Source organism: Medicago sativa, chromosome 5, assembly GCF_051527215.1.
Source record: "Medicago sativa cultivar Bolivia chromosome 5, Bolivia_mono, whole genome shotgun sequence".
NCBI lineage: Eukaryota > Viridiplantae > Streptophyta > Magnoliopsida > Fabales > Fabaceae > Medicago > Medicago sativa.
In genome coordinates, this window is record NC_140753.1 from 74056365 (window position 1) to 74078416 (window position 22052).

General features: G+C 34.1%; 2 protein-coding genes across 12 annotated transcripts; one reads left to right on the forward strand and one right to left on the reverse strand.

Annotated features, from left to right (window-relative positions):
- Positions 1-644: 644 nt before the first annotated feature.
- Positions 645-2361, reverse strand: LOC146924902 (secretion-regulating guanine nucleotide exchange factor). The gene has a single exon (XM_085709835.1). The coding sequence runs from the start codon at positions 1983-1985 to the stop codon at positions 906-908; it is 1080 nt and encodes a 359-aa protein (XP_085565961.1). The 5' UTR covers positions 1986-2361; the 3' UTR covers positions 645-905.
- An 11643-nt stretch (positions 2362-14004) lies between these two features.
- On the forward strand, positions 14005-21818 carry LOC146924903 (microtubule-destabilizing protein 60-like). Of its 11 annotated transcripts, none has more exons than XM_085709844.1 (13): positions 14005-14144; positions 14587-14641; positions 14729-14876; positions 15226-15294; positions 16829-16960; positions 17050-17159; positions 17793-18006; positions 18174-18251; positions 18798-18938; positions 20566-20664; positions 20747-20806; positions 20965-21059; positions 21381-21818. In XM_085709844.1, exons 7-13 carry the CDS (start codon positions 17971-17973, stop codon positions 21493-21495), a joined length of 624 nt encoding a protein of 207 aa, XP_085565970.1. In that variant the 5' UTR covers positions 14005-14144; positions 14587-14641; positions 14729-14876; positions 15226-15294; positions 16829-16960; positions 17050-17159; positions 17793-17970; the 3' UTR covers positions 21496-21818. The 11 variants fall into 11 exon arrangements, with proteins under 11 accessions (XP_085565970.1, XP_085565964.1, XP_085565968.1 ...); XM_085709838.1 differs by having other exon boundaries at positions 17915-18006; positions 18165-18251; XM_085709842.1 differs by having other exon boundaries at positions 17915-18006.
- The last annotated feature ends 234 nt before the right edge of the window (positions 21819-22052 follow it).

A 22052-nucleotide genomic window follows, 5' to 3' on the forward strand; every position in this document is an offset into this window, starting at 1 on the left:
CAACATTGAAATGTGCACATAATTGTGAAGTTCCAAATGTTTTTAAATGCTTCTGATGACAAACGTGAAATATAAAGTCATCCATCCATATGTGGGCCTGTAAGTAATTTGGAAAAGTAAATTAAAAGACTTACTCACAGAAAGACTCATGCATTACAAGTTCATGTAGAATGGCTGTATTTAGAGAATTGTAAGTCATATAAATGAAATCATTATGTTAAATAATTGATGGATCAATTTGGAATGGAAACTTTAAAGCATGTGGGCAGTAGAAGAAGCTATAAGATGTTTAATGACAGAAGGGAAGAAACTGAAAAAGAAAAGTTTTCATTCATTGGTCTAGTGGAAGTAAATGAAAATATAAAGAATTACAAGTTCATTGTTACCATAAGAATACTGATCAGGTAGTCAAGCATGCCTATCATAGTCAACAGTGTGTTAGGATCATAATTTCACAGCCATATTGCAAAAGAGTATTTTGAAACACAAATCCACCAGTGTATCCATATAAAAGATTAACCAAGTCCAACGATCATTGCATCAGATCTCAAAAGAAAGCAAAAAGTGACAGTAAGATCTCAATTCTAAATTTCTAACAAAATTTATGATAACATTCAGAAGGTCACTTGCCAATGCACAAATGGTTTTGGCACAAAAGATCAGAAGCATACCTTTTCAATTGATAACTTCTGGCAGTATTACATAGTTGAGAAATTCTATCTCTTGAGAATGGATAAAAGGAGAGGTCTTCATTCTCTTTGAATACAAGTCGTTTCAATGACATAAATCTCCCGTGTGACTATAGACTTTTTACAATCAGACAGAAATTTAAACACCCATTTGGCTAAAGTTTTTTTTTACAATTAGACAGAAATTAAAACACCGGAGAGCATTGCAAGTTCTAATCAGCCCATATGAGATTCAAACCATTTAAAAATTTGGTCGGAATGCACACTCGTCATCTCATGGTAAGCAAATGCAAGGTTTAGCTCCTCCTGGATATGAGGGATCAACTGTTTATCAATCAAGAGATTTTTCCTCTCATCAAGAATATTTTGCCATTTCGTTTTCCGACCGTCTTTCCTCATATATCCCTTTTCATCAATAAATCCCTTTTCCTTAAACATTTCAAATAAATTCCTAGAAAGAGTTTGATCAATACCAGGAATCCTATCAGCCAAAGTATCTGGCGACAACGGAAACTCCATACATTCAACAACACCAGCATCGATGCCTTTATCCTTCAAAACCATAACATATTCATCAATTTTCTGTTGTCGATAAAGATCTTTAGGCATGTGAACAAAAAGTGTAGGAGGGTAATCCTCGTTAATATCAATTTCCTCAAACATCCCTTCAGCAATCATAAGCACAATACTATTAAACTTCTTAGCAGATGCAAGCAAAGATACAAAATATCCTCCAGACGAAGCACCTAAAGCCACAAGAGGAAGTTTCTCAAGCTTCCTCTTACCAATCCACCACTCTAGAATATCTTTAACAACCAAAAGTTCGTTACCAAAACTCCAACATCTATTTGCACTTGAAATTGTAATAACAGCAAACCCTTGAGCAAGACCATGAAGTACAAGCAACCTTTCTTCAGGCAAACCAATACAATTAGGACATTCAATTGATTTGTCCCAAAAGTTAATGGCTTTTCCATTACATCCATGCGCAAGAAAAAGAACACCTTTAGGTGATTCAGGTATTTGCCATATCAAATCTGTTCCATTCCTAAACTCTCTTGTGGGATGAAATTTCACCAAAGAATCAAAACTATTCCATTTTTGTTTATGAGATTCATAAGCTAAACTTGGTTTAACTTTTACTTTTACACCATCGCTACCATTATCATTAACATTATCAAATATAAAAAAGAGAATCACTAACATTAGCATCAATACAAAAGACATGACAAGTACTTGAATCCTGCAATTGTGAGCACTACTCCTTTGCTTTGATTTGTATCCATGATTCAACATGGTGAAAAAAGGGATTGTGGCAAAGAGGGTAAAGATTAAATTTTTATCAAAATTTCGTGAAAATAGTTTAGTAAACACTGAAGGGTTGATGGCATATAATGAATAGCATCATTGAAATCAAAGAGAGATTAGGTGTAATATACTCACATGGATGAATTTGATGCTTAATTGTGTTGTTAGAATCTCAGAGGGCAACGATAAGCAATTGGATTGGATTACGCACCGAAACTGCGTGCTTCTAAGTTTAAGGTTTGCGGTTAAAGGGTTGGATTTGATTATTTGATGTACTCGTGTCATATGTTTCGATGAGTTTAATGTGTATTTTTTTTTTTAATCTTTGAGAAAGTTCTCTTTAGTATATTTAAAATTCCGACCACCGTCAAAGAGAAGTTCTTCCAAAATTAGACTTTAAATTGGTAACCCCGTGAAGTAAAATATTTTAACCAATAATTTTCACACTATTACAATGTACATCCTCCAGTCACTATTATAAGCAATTAAGGGTCATTTTAGATTCATTCATTAAAGACTTTAATATGTGTTTCATCCCTATAATTATGAGTCATTTTAAAATCGGTCTCTGTAATCGTTAATCCTGGCAAATTACCCTTTCAAAGTTTAATCATTTAAAATTTCGTCCCTACACCCACTTAATTACTGTCCTATTTATGAGATGATATGGCAGTGTAGCTATTTTTTTTTTTTGAGGGGGCAGTGTAGCTATTTGTTCTACCCTATTTATGTATTTTTTTTTTGTCAGGTAGCCTAGTGGCTAGAATTCACCTTATAAGGTGAATAAGTGGGGTGTGCGGGGTTCGAACCCCAGCCCCTGCATATAATAATACATTGTCCTACCAACTGAGCTATGCTCACGGGACCCTATTTATGTATTTTTAATCCACCGGTATTATTTCCATTGTTATTTGATTTTTTTTTTCTTTCTTTTATCCTGTGATTACGAATTTTTTAATGTAACCAAAACACAAAAGATGGTGGTTTGAAGCTTTTTGATGGAAGTTAGGTGTTTAACTATTCAAGACATATTTTTGTTCCCTTTCTTTCTAGTGTGTTTCTATTTTGAATTGTTTAAACGGAAATGCTAATTTGTGCCCTTAAGGCACAAGTTAATAAAGTAAACATAGAAATATTTATTGATAATTGTGCATTCCATGTTTTAAAAATTTAAAAACTTATCTTTTTAAGACAATATATATGTTTTAACACTTTCATTTCACTATATTTGTTGGAGATTGATGGGGACCATTGAAGCAGTTTATCAATTATATGAATGTAGAACGTTTGGAATCACAGAAGAAAAAAAACAATGCTTTTGTTCTTTTAAACGACACTGGAAGGAGCTTAACGGCGGGGGATGTCGTTGCTTATTGTAAAATTAGAGGAGGTGTTAGTTACATTTGCATATACCTTAAGGGCCGTTATTGTAATTTTCCCTTTTTAATTTCTATTTTATATTAGAGTGGTGATAGGTTGACATGCTTAGAATTTATGAATCACACCTCCATTGGTATTGCTAATTGGACCCAAAAGCTCCTCTTATGGTTTTCACTGAATTTGAATACTCCTTTGAAGTTTGAAGAATGCATTTCTTCTTGTTGTATCTTGTAGTATCCCATCCAGTTACAACGCAGACTAATTTTATTTGGAATGGAGTTTTGATTTTTGAAATGAAATTACCGATCAGTGATTTTAACCAATTAAGGAGAGTAAGACAAGAATAACCCATGTCATTAAAAAAAATCTCTCTTCTCTCTCTCTCTCTCAAGTATCTCCCTTCTGCACACACTCTCTCCTTCTTTCTCTTCTCCGACCACCGGTCGTCTTGTCACTGTCGAACGCCGTCGTAATCCACCTTGCCGGAGTGGGACTGTTTTATCTCTTTCTCTCTCTTCTCCGACCACCGGTCGTTTTGTCACCGTTAGGGATGGAAATGGGCTAGGCCGAGCCGGGCTTTGTAAGGCCTAAGCCTGGCCTGCTTCAAAAATTATAGGCCTGAGCCTGGCCTATTACCCGTCATAGGCTCATTTTTAAGGCTTGGCCTGACCTTTTTAAAGGCCTGATGAAGCCTGAAAGCCTATTTAAAAGCCTATTTTACACTAAAGTCTAGCAACATCTATAAGCCTACTACTAAATAGGCCACAACATATGAAGACCTAAAACACACGAATATGTCTGCTACTAAATAACGAAATCTTACGAATGTCTAATCACACAACTATATGTGGTACTAAATAACCAAATCATATAAAGAGTTGAGTTTATGAAAAAATCTTCAACAATATCAATAATGAAAGATATATTATATATAAAAAGCTTAATAGGCCGGCCTGACAGGCTTAATAGGCTTTTTTCTAAGCCTTAGCCTGGCCTATTTAAGTAAATAGGCTTTATATAAAGCTTGAGCCTGGCCTTTTTATTAAACGAGCTGGGCCGAGCTAGGCTTTAAATAGGCTAGGCCGTAGGCCCCTGTTGGGCGGCCTGGTCCGTTCCCACCCCTGGTCACCGTCGAATGCCGTCGTAATCCACCTTGCCGGAGTGGGATTGTTTTCTCTCTTTCTCTCTCTCTTCTCCGACCAGCCCTCCACCTCGTGGCCGCCGGAGACATAGATCTGAAAGAAAGGAAAAAACGCCAGTGATGGTGGTGAGGAACGGACGAAGATGTAGATTTGGAAAAACAAACCAAAACATCGGTAGAGATGGACGAACGGTGGAGATGGAGAAGAAGGGGTTGTGATTCGGTGATGGGTTACAACTTCATGGCGGCGATGGTGGTCAGAGAACGGCGGTGATGGTGGTCTGAGGTCTGTAGAGAGAGAGAGAGAGAGAGAGAGAGAGAGAGAGAGAGAGAGAGAGAGAGAGAGAGAGAGAGAGAGAGAGAGAGAGAGAGAGAGAGAGAGAGAGAGAATTATATTCTTAGGAATACGATTTTTAGGAAGGCTAATCCAAAAATAAATTGTGAAACCATGAAATAAACGCACCATAAAAGAATCATACAAAGTTAGGAAGTAATTCACGATTTCCTCATTTTTTTAGTTATTTATTTTCATGAACTATTTTATTCATTTCTATTTTGTTTGAAAAAAAATCCCATGTTTGCTTTATTGAAAATAAACTCACATGCTTTATAATGTTTGAAAATTTTAATTAAATTCTTTTAAACATTTTTTCACTAAAATACCATATTTAATTTGAAATATGTCAAAAAAATTAAATCATAATCTATATCAAGCCGCCACCCATTTCTTCTTCTTCTTGTCTGAGGGGTGATTTAGGGTCAATTTTGACCCAAAAATCACCCCTCCGAGTTGTTTTTCCTTTTAACCTAATTGAATAAGTGATTTCACATATTTTCTGTTTTCTTTCGTTTTTTTTTGTGATTTTGTCGTCTCTGAACGACTCTGTTTGTTTTGATTTCCCGTCTTTGTGCGGTGTGTTACTTTTAATGATAAATTATTTTATTTGTAACAACAATGAACAGTTGCTTTTTCAGTGAAGTAATGATGATAATTGATTTTTTTCTTTTTTTGTAACAATGATGATGGATAATGATACACCATTTTTTAAACATGTACTCCCTCCATCCCGGAATATCTGACCCATTTTCTAAAAAAAATGTCCCAAAATAACTGAGTCATTTCAATTTTCAATACAACTTTCATCATTCCCAATACAATATAACACTAAATAATACTACTTTTATCATTCTCAATACAATATATTCCACTTTCCCCTTTATTTATACATTTTTCTTAATTTTTGTGAAATGAGCCAAGGGCTCAGATAAATTGGGACGGAGGAAGTATATTTTTACGAATTCATTTTTAGAAAAATGTATGCATCAAATGACTATATGTTTTTTTATAGGAAATACATTAAATATGTCAAATGAAAGAGATAAATGTTAACGTGTGAATGTCATTTTATTTTTGAGCGGTAAAACTTATTTTAGAAAGTGGAGATGACATTTGTAATGTGTGGGTAGTAATTCAAAATACCAATGAGTGAAATAGGATGGTTTAAATTAATCGATTATAACTTCGGTGGCATTTATCATAGGAAAGGTGAATCCTTTCCCACCATGGGAAAGGTGGCCTTTTGACCTTAGATATAATAAAAAAAAAATTGAATGGTTGAGATTTTATACTTGCTACCCTTTTCTAACTTTTTGGTTTTGTAATTGAAACAATAATTTAGACCCCACATACAAATATAATTTGAAATTTGATAGGCCTTATTTTATGGGCTTATGGAAATTTAAAAATGATTTGAAATATGACAATTAAATGCTTTTTTTTAAGGACAATTAAATGCTAAAAATGTCGATTGTAATATTTTACTGTATATCTAATTATTAATAGTTATCCTTAAAAAAACTTAATTGATAAATAATAGTTTGTTGGAACAAAATGTGTTTAACAATGAACCTCAAAGAGTTTTGATGATAACAAGGTATTAAAAATTGGACTAGCTAATATTTGTTCAAGTGTACAGGACCACAGTTAAAAAGTTACATCATTAATTGGTTCTGAATGAGCAAATAAAGGGCAAAAGAAAATGAAGCTTAGACGATTCTGAAGGCAATACGCTCCTGAAAGTGGAAAGCGCTCCTGAAGTCAAGCTGCTCCTGAAGATAGTAAAAGCGCTACTGAAGAAATAGTGCTCCTGAAGAATAGTGCTCCTGAAGACAAGAAGTCCAGAAGCCACATTATCAGAATCTGCATCATCAGAAGCTACATCATCAGAAGCTGAAGAATCTGCACCATCAGAAGCTGCAGAAGCTGCATCATCAGAAGCTGCCTCATCAGAAGTCATTTCACCAGAAGCTAAAGATCAACTGAATTTGCAAAAGATTCAAAGATTGAAGAATCTACATTGCAAAAGCTGTCTATTGGATTCGAAAACACAGCAGAAAATTAGTGGAACATTGCAACGGTCATTTCAAAGGTGTTTGAAGGCATGTGCTTGCAATTTGGACGAAAGCGTTGACATTGTACTATTGTACGAACTGTACAGCCACCTTCTCCACTACTCTGTTTTGTGTCCACGCTACAAGACAAGAAAACAGCTCCAGAATACGGCTTCGCCTGCATAGATGTTCCTTTGGATAAGGAATGGATTTCAAATTGGTTCTTCATAGGACAACAACCAAATCAGGCAAAAGATCATTGGTGAAAGATCAAGCTTCAAACAACGACTCTTTGGTGTGCTGGCAATTTCACAACGTCTCTCTCACACCTCTATACAAAGGAGTGAAGACTTAGAGTTTTGGAAATGCAAGAACGCTGAACGAAAGACTCACAACATTTTTACATGTGTCAAATCTCTGCTGAAATTATTCTGCATTCACTTAGAATTTATGTGTCTCAAAGTCATATCTTAGAAATTCTTAAGTCCATTGAGTCTGTATCTGATTCGTATTGTGAGCACCTCTGATTGTATATCAAGTGTTCAACCTTAAACAATTTTCTGTGTAATTTTGTTTAGTTAGGAAATCTTTTGCAGTTGTGCTTGAGCAGGAAGTGTCTTGATTGTGTTCTTGAGCAAAGGAAGTCTCTAGCTTGTGTGCTTGAGCAAAGGAAGTCTCTTGCTTGTGTGCTTGAGCAATTGTAATAAGATATTACTCTTAGTGAAATCTCCTTGGAAGTGCAAGGGGGACTGGACTACTTCCGGATTGTGGAAGGAACCAGTATAATTGCTTTGTGTCGTTCTTCTTCTCTCTCTCTCTCTCTCTCTCTCTCTCTCTCTCTGTTTTATTCCGCTGCATTTAGATTCTGATTATCACTTCAGAAGCTGTCTCACTTAGCTTCTGATCAGTGTAGTCAGTTTTTAAGAGAAACGAAGAATTTTTCAAAACACAATTCAACCCCCCCCCCCCTTTCTTGTGTTTTTCTCACCTTCAATTGGTATCTAGAGCCTTGGTCTGTTGTGAAACACTTAACCGTGCAACAGTCAAAGATCTGAGAAAAACATGTCTACTCCTCCTCCTACTGGTTCTGGTGATACTAGCTATAAAAATGTCTCACATGATTATAGTGATAGTAAGAAATCCAGTGTTGGAAAGATTCCAAAATTCAATGGAGATGCTGAAGAATTCTCTTGGTGGAAGACCAACTTTTACAGTTACATCATGAGCCTAGATGAAGAATTATGGGATATTCTGGAAGATGGTGTTGGTGATTTAGTCCTTGATGAAGAAGGAGCTGCTGTGGATAGAAAGAAACATACTCCAGAACTGAGGAAACTCTACAAGAAGCATCATATTATCAGAGGAGCCCTTGTCACTGCCATACCCAAAGCAGAATACATGAAGATGAGTGACAAATCCACTGCTAAAGCTATGTTTGCTTCTCTCTGTTCAAACTATGAAGGGAGCAAGAAGGTCAAAGAAGCAAAGGCTCTCCTGCTTGTACATCAGTATGAGTTATTCAAGATGAAGGATGATGAAACTATTGAGGAGATGTACTCAAGGTTTCAAACCTTAGTTTCTGGGCTACAGATTCTAAAGAAGAGCTATGTTGCTTCTGATCATGTAAGCAAGATACTCAGAAGCTTACCTGCCAGATGGAGACCAAAGGTGACTGCCATTGAGGAAGCTAAAGATTTAAACACTTTAAGTGTCGAAGATCTTGTTAGTTCTCTCAAAGTTCATGAGTTAAGTCTTAATGAACATGAGTCTACTAAGAAGAGTAAATCAATAGCTCTTCCATCCAAAGGCAAGTCATCAAAAGCTCTCAAAGTGGTTGAATCTGAAGAGGAAGAACAGTCAAGTTCAGATTCTGAACCAGATGCTGCTGAAATGGCCATGCTCTCAAACAGACTTCAGTATATGGCCAAGAAGAACAGAAAGTTTCTCGCCAGAAGGGGTAACTCAAGAAGCTCAAGGAAAGAAGATCAGAAGGGATGCTTCAACTGTAAGAAGCCTGGACACTTCATTGCTGAATGCCCTGATCTTCAAAGAGAAAAGTCAAAGGACAAGTCAAAGAGGTCTACATTCAAACCAAGCAAATTCAAGAAGCAGATTAAGCAGAGTTTAATGGCAACCTGGGATGATTTGGGTAGTGAATCTGGATCTGATAAAGAGGAAGCTGATGAAGATGCAAAGGTAGCTGTTGGGTTGGTAGCAACAGCAACTTCAGAAGCTGGATCAGATTCAGACTCAGAAGATGAAAACGAGGTATATTCCAAAATTCCCAGAGATGAACTTGTTGAGTCACTTAAAGAACTTCTTACACATTTTGAAGTAAGAACCAATGAGTTGAAGGATTTAAAAGAAAAATATGCTGATTTGGTACAACAGCAAAAATCAACTCTATTGGATCTGAAAGCTTCTGAACAAGGACTTAGGGGCTTTGACTTCATGTGTAAAACATATGAAGATCAACTCAGGTTCTTATGTCAGAAGCTACAAGAAAAGTGTAATGAAAAACCTTTAAGTAACCATGAAATTGCTCTTGAAGATTTTATTATATCTGGCATTGACAGAAGCAGAGTAGCTTCTATGATTTATAGCATTTACAAGAACAATGGCAGAGGAATTGGTTTTCCAGAAGTGAAACTTGAGAAAACCAATCTAAAATCTTGTTGTGAATGCATCAAGGAAGGTCTGAAAACCTTCTTTGTACCAGAAGGGGCTGAGTTGGAAACTGTTGTTCAATCAGAACCTGAAGCTTCTAGTTCTAAGGCTAAGATTACTTCAAAGCCAAAGAGCTCTAAGTCAAAGGCTATGATCAAATCTGATTCCAAGACTTCAAAGGTTAGGATCCTGAAAAGATCAGAACCTATTCCTCAGAGTCTGGTGAAACCAAAATCTGAGGCTCTGAAATCTAAATTTCAGAAGAAGACAGTTACTGCTTCTGAAGTACCAAAACCTAAGGTGATGGTTAATCAGAAGCAACCCAACTCACAGCACAAGGTACAAGAAGTGAAGAGTAAAGCCTTAAGTACTAACCTTCCAGGACCCATAGGACAATGGGTACCTAAATCTAAAAATGTCAATGATGCAGGTATGTCTAAGAGCAGTGCCAAAGCAAAGATCATGGTACCTAGACAGCGGTTGCTCAAGACACATGACAGGAGACAAGTCCATGTTCCTCAGCCTAACAATGAAAGAGGGAGGAAATGTGAAGTTTGGAGGCAACCAGTCAGGCAAGATCATAGGTACAGGAACTATTGGTAATTCCTCTACCTCAATTAATAATGTATGGTTGGTAGATGGTCTTGAACATAACCTTTTGAGCATTAGTCAATTTTGTGATAATGGTTATGATGTGCTTTTTGAAAAACCCAACTGTACAGTAATCAACAAGGAAGACAAATCCATTGTGTTCAAAGGAAAGAGAGTTGACAATGTCTATAAAATCAATTTTTCTGAACTGGCTGATCAGAAGGTGATTTGCCTACTATCAATGAATGATAAGAAATGGATGTGGCACAGAAGGTTGGGACATGCTAACTAGAGGTTAATCTCTAAGCTTAGTAAGTTACAACTTGTGAAAGGGCTACCAGACATTGACTATCATTCAGATGCACTCTGTGGTGCATGTCAGAGAGGGAAAATTGTGAAGTCATCTTTTAAAACCAAAGACAATGTTTCAACCTCAAGACCTTTAGAATTACTCCGTATTGATTTATTTGGACCAGTGAGTACTGCATCATTATATGGAAGTAAATATGGATTAGTCATTGTTGATGATTACAGCAGATGGACTTGGGTGAAATTCCTGAAAAGTAAGGATTATGCATATGAGGTATTCAGTAACTTCTGCACACAAATTCAAACTGAAAAAGAGTCAAATATTTTGAAAATCAGAAGTGATCATGGTGGAGAATTTGAAAATGAGCCATTTGAAGCTTTTTGTGAAAAACATGGAATCATCCATGAATTCTCTTCTCCTAGAACTCCACAACAAAATGGGGTTGTAGAGAGAAAGAATAGAACTTTACAAGAAATGGCCAGAACCATGATCCATGAAAACAATTTGGCTAAACATTTTTGGGCAGAAGCAGTGAATACAACATGTTATGTTCAAAACATGATCTATATTAGACCTATTTTGGAGAAAACAGCATATGAACTCTTTAAAGGAAGAAAACCCAATATCTCTTACTTTCATCAATTTGGATGTACATGTTACATTCTGAACAACAAGCTCTACCTAAAGAAATTTGATGCCAAGGCCCAAAGAGGAATCTTCTTAGGTTACTCTGAAAGGTCAAAGACATACAGAGTGTATAATTCAGAGACACTCTGTGTTGAAAAATCTATGCACGTTAGATTTGATGACAAAGAGCTTGAAGATAAAACTTCAAAGCAAGGTGAAAGTTTTGCAGAAATACAGGTTCCTGAAGTTACTCCAGAACCTGATCAGATAGCTGAATCTGAAGAAAGTCCAGAAGCTGAACCCACATCAGAAGCGCAAGATGAAGCTGCTTCTGATGAAGCACAAGATGGCTCACATCAAGAAGATCCTCCCAGAAACACATTCAAACACAAGTCTTCACATCCTGAGGAGCTAATCATTGGAAACAAAGATAGTCCAAGAAGAACAAGATCACATTTCAGACAAGTAGAGTCAATGATTGGACTAATCTCAATGATTGAACCTACAACAGTTGATGAAGCACTTTCAGATGATGGATGGATCCTAGCTATGCAAGAAGAGTTGAATCAATTTCAAAGAAATGATGTGTGGGATCTGGTACCCAAACCTCAGCACAAGAACATTATTGGAACAAAATGGGTATTCAGAAACAAGCTGAATGAGCAAGGTGAAGTAACAAGAAACAAAGCCAGGCTAGTTGCACAAGGGTATAGTCAACAAGAAGGCATTGATTACACTGAAACGTTTGCTCCAGTTGCAAGATTGGAAGCAATCAGGTTACTTCTTTCCTATGCAGTTAATCATGGCATAATATTATATCAAATGGATGTCAAGAGTGCATTTCTAAATGGTGTCATAGAAGAAGAAGTGTATGTCAAGCAACCTCCTGGATTTGAGGATATTAAATATCCTGACCATGTTTTTAAACTGAAGAAATCACTATATGGCTTGAAACAAGCTCCCAGAGCTTGGTATGATAGACTAAGTAATTTTTTAATCAAGAATGATTTTAAAAGAGGACAGGTTGATACAACACTCTTCAGAAGGACCCTTGGGAAAGATATTCTTGTTGTGCAAATATATGTTGATGATATAATATTTGGTTCTACTAATGCATCTCTTTGCAAGGAATTTTCTGAGTTAATGCAGGATGAATTTGAAATGAGCATGATGGGAGAGCTGAAGTTCTTCCTGGGCATTCAAATTAATCAATGCAAAGATGGAGTCTATGTTCATCAATCTAAGTACACAAAGGAGCTTCTGAAGAAGTTCAAACTTGAAGATTGTAAAGTGATGAACACTCCAATGCACCCTACGTGCACCTTAAGCAAAGAAGATGAAGGAGCTAAAGTAGATCAGAAGCTGTATAGAGGTATGATTGGTTCCTTGTTATACCTCACTGCATCTAGGCTAGATATTTTATTCAGTGTATGCTTGTGTGCAAGATTCCAATCAGATCCTAGAGAATCTCATATGACTGCTGTCAAGAGAATCTTCAGCTATTTGAAAGGAACAACTAATCTTGGACTCCTTTATAAGAAATCCTTAGATTATAAGCTAATTGGATTCTGTGATGCTGATTATGCTGGTGATAGGATTGAAAGAAAGTCAACCAGTGGCAATTGTCAATTTCTGGGTGATAATCTTATATTCTGGGCTAGCAAAAGACAAACAACTATTGCTATGTCTACAGCAGAAGCGGAATGTTCACTGGTTAGCTCCATAAAAATATGTACGATTGTTGTAATAACCTCCAGATATACTGGAAATCTCATCCTCTCCAGAACTCTGGAACATGTAAGTGGCTGAAATATTTTACACTTTGCTTGTAGTAGTTGTGATTATAAACATTTTTTATATTTACAAAATCATTAACTTTCAATTTACTTGATTGTCATCAACTTTGACAAGACAACTAGTATCTACATAATTTCTGATCTAAGTACGAGCGGTTACTGTTTTTGTGGCTGTCATCGTGAATTTGGTTTTGTTTTCAGCCGTTTTGTTCTCTTTATGTAGCAGTTTTATACAAATTGAATTTGTTAACCTGCATTATGACATATGCAAATGTTGGTTTTATCATCTTGATTACTTCTTTAATTTTGTAGATTTTATTTTAAATGCACATTAGAATACATAAAAATTAGATGAAGGAAATTTTATCTAAGAGAGGAAAATGGCCTAGTAGTGTCACGGTACGTGAGGTTCATATTGATTCAAAAACTAATGTTTGTACACACCATTTTCTTTTCTCTAGCCTTTGTTTGTATTTTACCATTGATATTGTTTATTGGAATTTAGTCTGCATTTCGCTAGGAATGATCCTGATTACCATCCTATTATTAATTATACATGTTAATAAATATAATGAGAAAATTGTTATGGTAATTATTATTATTATTATTATTATTATTATTATTATTATTATTATTATTATTATTATTATTATATGATTAGTTTCATGTGTTTATATTGTGCATAAATTGAGAAAGACAATCGATAGTTTGAAAACTGTAATTCGCCATGATTTCATAAGTTATAGGATCCTACTTTTAGACACTTACATTATCCTCAACTACCAATAACCATGTAGGATCCTACTTTTAGACACTTACATTATCCTCAACGACCAATAACCATCATATATTAAATTCTATTATAGTAATCGAGTTCAATGCTTCAATCATATATGTATTTAAACTTGTTAGCCTCATATATCAGTAAGTTTAAATGCGAACTAAAACAAAAATGTGTATGAGAAAGTTCCATCTATCTACTAAACTAGATAGGAAAATGAATGTCCGTGCCAATTACCATTTTGCCCTTATTGGGGGTATTTTGGTAAAATAATTATTTGCCTTGCTTGCTCTATATATATGTGTAAAGAGAAAAAAAAAAAAAGAAAAAAGGGAAAAGAGAGAGAGGGTCGGGAAGCAGAGAAAGAAAGGGGATGAGAGAAAGAGAGAAACGATTTCTCTCCCTAAAACTCATGTTCTTCCTTCTTCTTCCTTCTTCCGTTTTCATTTCTGCTTCATCAAAGGTAGTAACAACCCTTCTTCTTTTGTTTTTCATTTTCATTTTCTTCTTCATCAAAGTTAATTTCTGGGGTTGATTAATTTATTTAGTTTTTCAGCAATCTAATGCCATGCATGTCTCAGATAGAATGAATTTTGTGTGTAATCTGTTTTATTTTTGTTTTAGCTTTTGTGTTTTGGTGATTCTGGGTTTTTTTTGTTGTTGATTCTGTTTTTGGTGTGATTATGTTTTTGTTTTTGTTGTTTTTGGTTTCCTTTCCCTCATGCATGTAGAAATTTGATGAATTTAGAGTTAGGTTTTCATTTGGGGGAAAAGGGAATTTTTATGGTTTTATGAAATTGAGTAATAAACAGTAAAGTAATATATGTCCCAAAACATGAATTCATGATTATGCTTCTTTTTTCATTGTATAAGTGATTATGCTTAAATTGTTTATTGACAAGTAGTTGTAGATAGTGATCCTATGATAGAGGTGGTTTGGATTTCTGACTATGCTATTGGGTAAGAGTTCATTTTCCAGAGATTTTAAATGCTCAGCTTATCTGTAATTGTAAATTTGTGGTAAGGCATTTATTGTCATTTCTGCAGGTTATCTAAAATGTAAAGTGCATACAAGGATTGGTTATAGCAAGTGAAGAAGCTAAAAGCTAAATACATTGTAAAGCTGGGATTTTTTTTTCTGCTTCTGCTTGCTAGAGACAAGGGGTGTGTGATATATTCTACTATCGATGATTTGGTGAGCATACAAATTCTACTGTCATGTTTTGATGTAAACAATTAGGCTAAGTAGCGCTGCCGGCTCAAAAACCATAGTTGATGTCTATAGAAAGTATGACTAGGCATATAAGATGGTTGCCATTTAACTTGAACACCATAAGTGAATGACTGATGCTTTTGTAGGTGCAATGTACAGAAATGAATGAAAGCACTAACTGATGCTTTTGTTTTGATTGTTGAGTTTGATGTTGATCTGTTTTTATAGGCTGCAGTTGCACATTTTCTAAATAGATATAAAAATGTGGCATCGTAATTGGATTTGTTTTAGGTTTTTCTTGATGAATATTTGGGTTTTGTTTGTGTTTCAGTACCATCCAGATGAGTGCAAAGGAAGAGATTGTGGGGCGCAGTTTTACTTGATCAATGAGGCTTATGATGTGAGTTTTCCTAAATTAAAACATTCTGACGATAGCTGATTAAGTTATAACATTTATGGTACTTCAGTGATTTACATTCTGGTCTGTTTAAGGCATTGTTTATGTTTTAATCAATACTGTTACTCATGCACAAGAAGCTAAGAACATAAAATGAGAAAGGTTTACAGTTATCTCTGAGCTATCCTTCATTGTTTTTGAGTGAAAATTGAACCATTGGAAAATGACAAAATTTAACACGAAATAGGCTCTGGAAGAACTTAATTTTGTTATTCTATGACTGAGAAAATTGAGTTAGAAGTTTGAGCTGCTGAAGTAAAAATCTGAACTGTTGTTGTTGGAATGTCCTGTCATATCTCTCTATTCATGCACCAGTTTGAAATGTGACTTATACCATTAGAAAGAAGACGGAAATTAACTTAAAATAGGCTTTGGAATTGCTTAATTCAATTATGTTATGATGGAGAAAACTGAGTTACAAGTTTCAGTTGTTGAATAAAAAATATGCTCTAATGTGGTTGGAATGAATAAATAATTCTAGATGTTGGTTCTTTGTTTGTTACTATAAAGAGAATATTATAGAGAATATGACAAATTTGTACATGTATATATTGGAGATCTGTCACTGGAATTTGTATATTTGAGGTAAGAACTGTTTGGTCTATTTGTTTGGATTGTGCATACACTGCAATTGGTTTAAAAAGTACTATAAATTCTGGATTTTATCTTTCAGTTGTGATGGAGGAGAGAAAAAGCTTTAACAATCTTAGTTATTTAATCGGGGAAATTCCCTGCTATTTCTCTGTTTGTTTATTTTGGATTCTGCATTTAACTTATGACATTAAAGCTTATGTATGATAGCAGAAACCTTGGGAAGATAGTAACTGAGGCATGTGCATTTAACTTATGACATTAGAGCTTATCTATCAAATAATGCAGGAAGATCAAAAAGCAATACTAATGTCATATTCATCATCATACTTACCTGATTATTTCCCTTAATTTCCCATTCTTTTTGATGAATTTGCAGGATTTTTTTCCTTCTATAGTTAATAGATCTTGTGAAAAATTGAGACCTGTTTGTTCTTCTATGTACATTTGTATCCTATGCATTATTGTAGCCATTTCAAAGTCATATTTTCTGTTGCATTGTCATCTTTATTGTTGTGATGCTATATGTTTGGTTATATCATTATTTTAAAAGGTCTTTGTACTTTTGTGGAATTGGTTTTGAATTTGTCTTATTTTTGTAGTATTTATGTTTTATTCAATTTGAATTTGTCTTTGTACTCACAAAGTGTTTGAGAAAATGTCTCCATAAGAAAATGGATGATATTGTTAGTTTTGATCTCAAAATAAGAAAATATGGTTGAGTATCAGAGTGCTGATCATGAACAACAAATGAAAATACTCCGGCCTGCTCCTTTTGTGGAGGAGGTAATACCAATAATCATCTGTTTAGGATATCATCAGATTGGATTTCTTTATGCGACTAATTTGTCTGACTCATCACTAATGTTCATTTTTTTTATCTTAGGTTTCTTATCCTTCAGCTCGACAAGCCTCTTGGTCGCTGGATGATCTTCCACGAACAGTAGCTATGTCTTTGCATCAAAGGTCCTCTGTGCAAGCATGGATTTTCATCCTTCTCACCAAACCTTACTCCTTGGTATTTCCTACAAATTTTATACACATGTATAATGTTTCATTACTAAAATCCTGACAAGTATTATAAGAATGCATTTTTCCATTGAGCAGTTGGTTCAAATAATGGTGAAATTTCACTTTGGGAACTTGGGATGCGAGAAAGGCTGGTGTCAAAACCATTCAAGATATGGGACATATAAGCATGCTCATTACCATTTCAGGTTTGAATTTCATTTGTTAATGAGTTCTCATACTGTGCAATATTAAAAACCATTGGAGTCTTATAGTTGAGAATTTAATTTACACCTTCTGTTAGTCGTGTCACATGGAACCTTGATGGAAGTTTTGTGGGTATGTGATGTTTTAAAATATATTTTGTAGTTGTCAAACTCAATATCCGAAAAATTGGGAATTCATAAAGAATGAATTTTGATAGATAGAGTAGATTGTGTTTCTCCAAAAAAGTTGAGTGCTGTCATGATGAAATTGTGTTTCTCCAGAAAAGTTGAGTGCTGTTTGTTTTGGTGAATGAATTTTGGGAGATGGCTATTCAGTTCCAATTCAAGTTTTTTGCTTCAAGATTGTTTTGCCAAAGTCAAGTTATCATATTTATGTCATTTCTGATAATCCAATTCAAGTCTTTTGCTTCAAGATTGTTTTGCCAAAGTTAGGTTATCATATTTATGCCAGCTCTAATAATCCAATTCAATTATGTTACTTCAAAATTCTGTTATCATTTATACTCTATTTACTTGAAAATTGTTTTTCGACAACTTTGAAATGGATGATATTCTTTTATTCAAATTTTAAGTTCTGGTGGTATTCCATTTGATCATTTTGATATTTCTTTGCAGCAAGTTCATCTACTTCGATATGACTCATGGGATGAGATGCAATTTTGGTCTTAGATTTATTTCTTTACATTGATTGATTTTATTGGGACATTTACAATCCCTTTTGTTGTTACCAAGTGCAGGTGAAGAACAAAGATTTGAAAATGAAAGTTAAATTCAAAATTTGAGAAGTTCGATAATGGTTCAAAGTATGTTGATGATGAGTGGTGAAGAGGTAAATTCCAAACACACAAACAAATAGGATCCCTTCTCTATGTATTTAATATGAGTGGTGAAATGTGATCATATAGAATGATTTGAATATATGATTGTTAGTATGTGGTTATGTCCCAACAGCAAACTAGCTCTTTATAATGTTTTAAACTAATCAAGGGTTTGCAGATTTCTTGTGCCGATAACCAAATTCATATATTAAAGATCTCTTCTATGGAGATAATGAGGTCTATTTCAGGGATCAAGGTTAGTTCCTTTATTTGGTCTATTCATAATATTGTTTATGGGATCGATCATCAGTGCGTCTTGAAATATATTTGGCATGACACATCATTGTTTAGTCTTACAATTTTAAAGTCTCAAATGTCTATCCACCATCATTATAAATTTTCTACTTAATTAGGCATGAAAACTTGCATCACGTCGGTCAACTTTAAACACCATGTTTGATATGAAGAGTGACTTTGTAATTCACTTCCACAACTAACATGATGAGAATATATAAAAACTGTATGCCACGTATCCTTATTTGGTCTTACAATTTTAAGTCTCATAATTTTAAACACCATATTTGATATGAAGAGTGTTTTTAATTCACTTCCACAACCAACTTTGTTGAGAATATATAGACTGTTATGCTAAATGGACATTTGCCTTTTGAAAATGATCTTGCAAGAACAATGGGAAAACTGATTTTTATTTATCTATGCATTACATGTTTATTTTGATAACATGCATAAGAAATGCATTTGTTGAAGGTTTGATAAGAACCTGACATTCGCTTTTTTCCAGCCTCCTTTGTCTTCTCAAGAAATATGTGAAAGTATTTCTAGCCAAGCAGCCGTTGACCGCTCTTCTGGTTTAATGGCTCTACAAACAGATAATTATGGCATCCAATTCTACAGCTTATTTGCTAATCGTAGACTTTATGAGGTGATATCTTGATGTTCAATTTTCTTTATTATTATTAATTTGGTGTTTGGTCTGGTATTTCTAGATTAATTTATAATTACTTTTAGTTATTTAGTTGAGGCATTCCATGATGTTTCTCTATTTGCCTATTCGAGGTTCTGCTTTCAACCTATAATAGTAGAGCTTGCTTATAAAAAAATAAATTATAGGGATTAATTTGTCTTGGCTTGGTTGATTACTATATACAACTTGGATGCCTTGTATATTGTTATTTTTTAAATGTACATGAGTCTTATATGTTGAAGTGTGTTGATGAAGAAAAAAATCAAAAGTATATTGTGACAATTAGAGTTGAGTTTGAGCTTGCTTCATTTGAGTTTATGAATTATATTTCAGTTTCCATAAGTTATTGGTTTCCGAAGTAGGATTTGTATTGTTTATTCTATACCAGGAAAGATGATTACAAATTGAGGCTTATATATTGTTTTTTTTCAAATGTACATGAGTCTTATATGTTGAGGTGTGTTGATGAAGAAAAAAAATCAAAAGTATATTGTGACAATTAGATTACATAATATTTGCACTATTTGGTCGTGGTGATTTTGTTAAAGAAATGTTCCTCTTCACATATCTCTTTGCACTATTTTTCTTGGAAGGCTTTTTTCCCGCACTAAACTAGCATTAGACAGCGAGGAACCAAAGATAATAACTTCTATTGTTGTAACCTTCATTAGCATTAGACGATGAAGAATCAAAGATAATACTTTCTCTATATTCTCTAACAAGAATAGTCGACAAATATTCAATTAGCAATGTAATCAAAAATCTCAATGAGGTATTACAAAGTGGTATTATGATGAATTGGTATTTTTTTATACAGTGTTTTCAATGTTTAGGGACTATGATTATATCAAGGACCTGAATTTTTGCAACTGATCTTGTGTATGACTCTAGAAGTAGTTATTATAAAGTCAAAAGTTTCTGTTTATTTGATGGTTATGATTAATTGATGGTTTAAAAATTCTTTACATTGACGGTGTATATGAATTAAATCCGTAAATGGTTATATGATATTGCTTCAAAACTTTGAACTGAATTGTGTTATAAAGCAGCCTTATATTTAATATCCTAGCATAACATGGCAATGAGATAGCAATTCCCAATTAGGATTTAGGACAGTACATTACGACAAGCATTGTATATCATCTCATAATTTAATCTAAAATAATTCTATATGATCATTTTTGCTCTTGCTGGTTGTTTGGCTGCCCTTAATGAGGTTAGGTTAATCTCCAATGGTAAAACATTGTCTTGACCGTATATCAGTTGATATGGAGTAAATTCAGTTTCAGTGGAATTAGAAATCCTTTTATCTCAGAATATCTCACCGTTTCATGCCATTTTCTGAGTTTGTCCTCGGTGTTTTTCTTTATCAAATCTATGATAATTTTGTTGGTAGTCTCTGCTTGTCCATTAGCCTAAGCATAATATGAAGATGAATGAATCAACTTAATCCTAACTGCATTGAACCTTCATTAGCCTGGGATTGAATGAATCAGCTTAATCCTAAGATGAGGATGAATGTATCTATGATAATTCTGTCAGTAGCTTCTGCTTGTCCATTTGTCTAAGCATTCTTTTGTTACAGTGCTTGCTAAAACTTCCAGTGGAAGAAAGCACAAAGCCTATTGACGTGAAGCTTCATAGTGATTCGAGGGCAATTGGTCGCGCTGAATTTTATCGTCGGGTGCATATTTCATCTACTCTTTCTTTCCCCTTTAGTTTTACACATCATGAAATGTAAAATTGATGAATGCTTAACTGTGTAGGTGTCTGAAAAATTGAGTTTGATAGAACAACAGAAAATGGAATTGGAAAGACAACAAAAGGTACCATGTTTACCAACTGTCACATCTCAAATCAATAACTTCTGATTTTGAGTTACTGTGTTTTCCAACTTTCACATCTCAAATCAGTGTGTCCTAATTTTTAGTTTCCATGTTTTCCTTTATCTAAAATGTTGATGTCTGTATATATTCCCTTACAGTTGGCTGAAGAGGAAGAGATTAGGAGATTGAGGAAGGAAGTCATTCCTAAGGCGCAACCAATGCCTTATTTTGACAGACCGTTTATTCCAAGGAGGTAATGGATGATCAATATCATAATGAACACTATTAAAAAATGTTATGAATTATAGTATATTTTTAATAGTTTCTTGGCATATCATTTTGTGATTCGGATATCGTGCAGTTACTGCATGTCTGCATGACACAATTAGCCATCTTGGTCATTCGATTTCAAAATCAATGGCAAAGATTATTTAAAGTTTATTTGATGAAAGGTGTAATGTGAACCGATTGATTTTTAATCGATTCCCGGAATCAGTTAATGTGTGCACTACAGTGAATCTGGATCCATTATTTTGTGCATCTTTCTGTCTCATTTGTATATTTTGATTTAAAGGTCAATGAAGAATCCAACTATACCAAAAGAATTGAAGTTTCACATACCTCACCATAAGAAGATCAAGTGCTTGACATTGAATGAAATGAGATCATACTCTTCATGCTTTAACTGAGAATTCAAAGGACTTTTACTGATGTGAATGTTGATGATTAAAGAGGTCATTTGCTTATGTGAAGAGAAATATTCAATTTGTATATGGACAAGCAATATTAGTTGCAAATTTTGGTTTTACCTTTGATCAATTGTATCAATTGTAGTGCAATAATTTTGTACTGCTAGACATAAGCAGATGAATTAAGGCAAAAGGTATCTTCTTTTCATTGAAATGAAATGAACTTACTTTTTTTTGGGATGTGAATTCATTTTTTGGGATGTGAATTCATTGTTACTTTTCAATCTCATTATATAATAACTACAAGTCTTCATTTATCACAATGTCATATTTTCTATGCATAATTATGATTCTTAAAAGTTGGATAATTTTCATACATCTTTGTAACATATTAAATTTTCAAATTCAATCAAAATAATTGTTTTCCTTAATCTATCAAAAAGAGTTTTCCTTAATGTTCGCTATGTTCCGTCACATTTGCAAAAATCAACCTCATAAATATTTTTATTCACGATGTCATTTAATGATACGAAATATTTTTATTTCCTTTCTTCAAC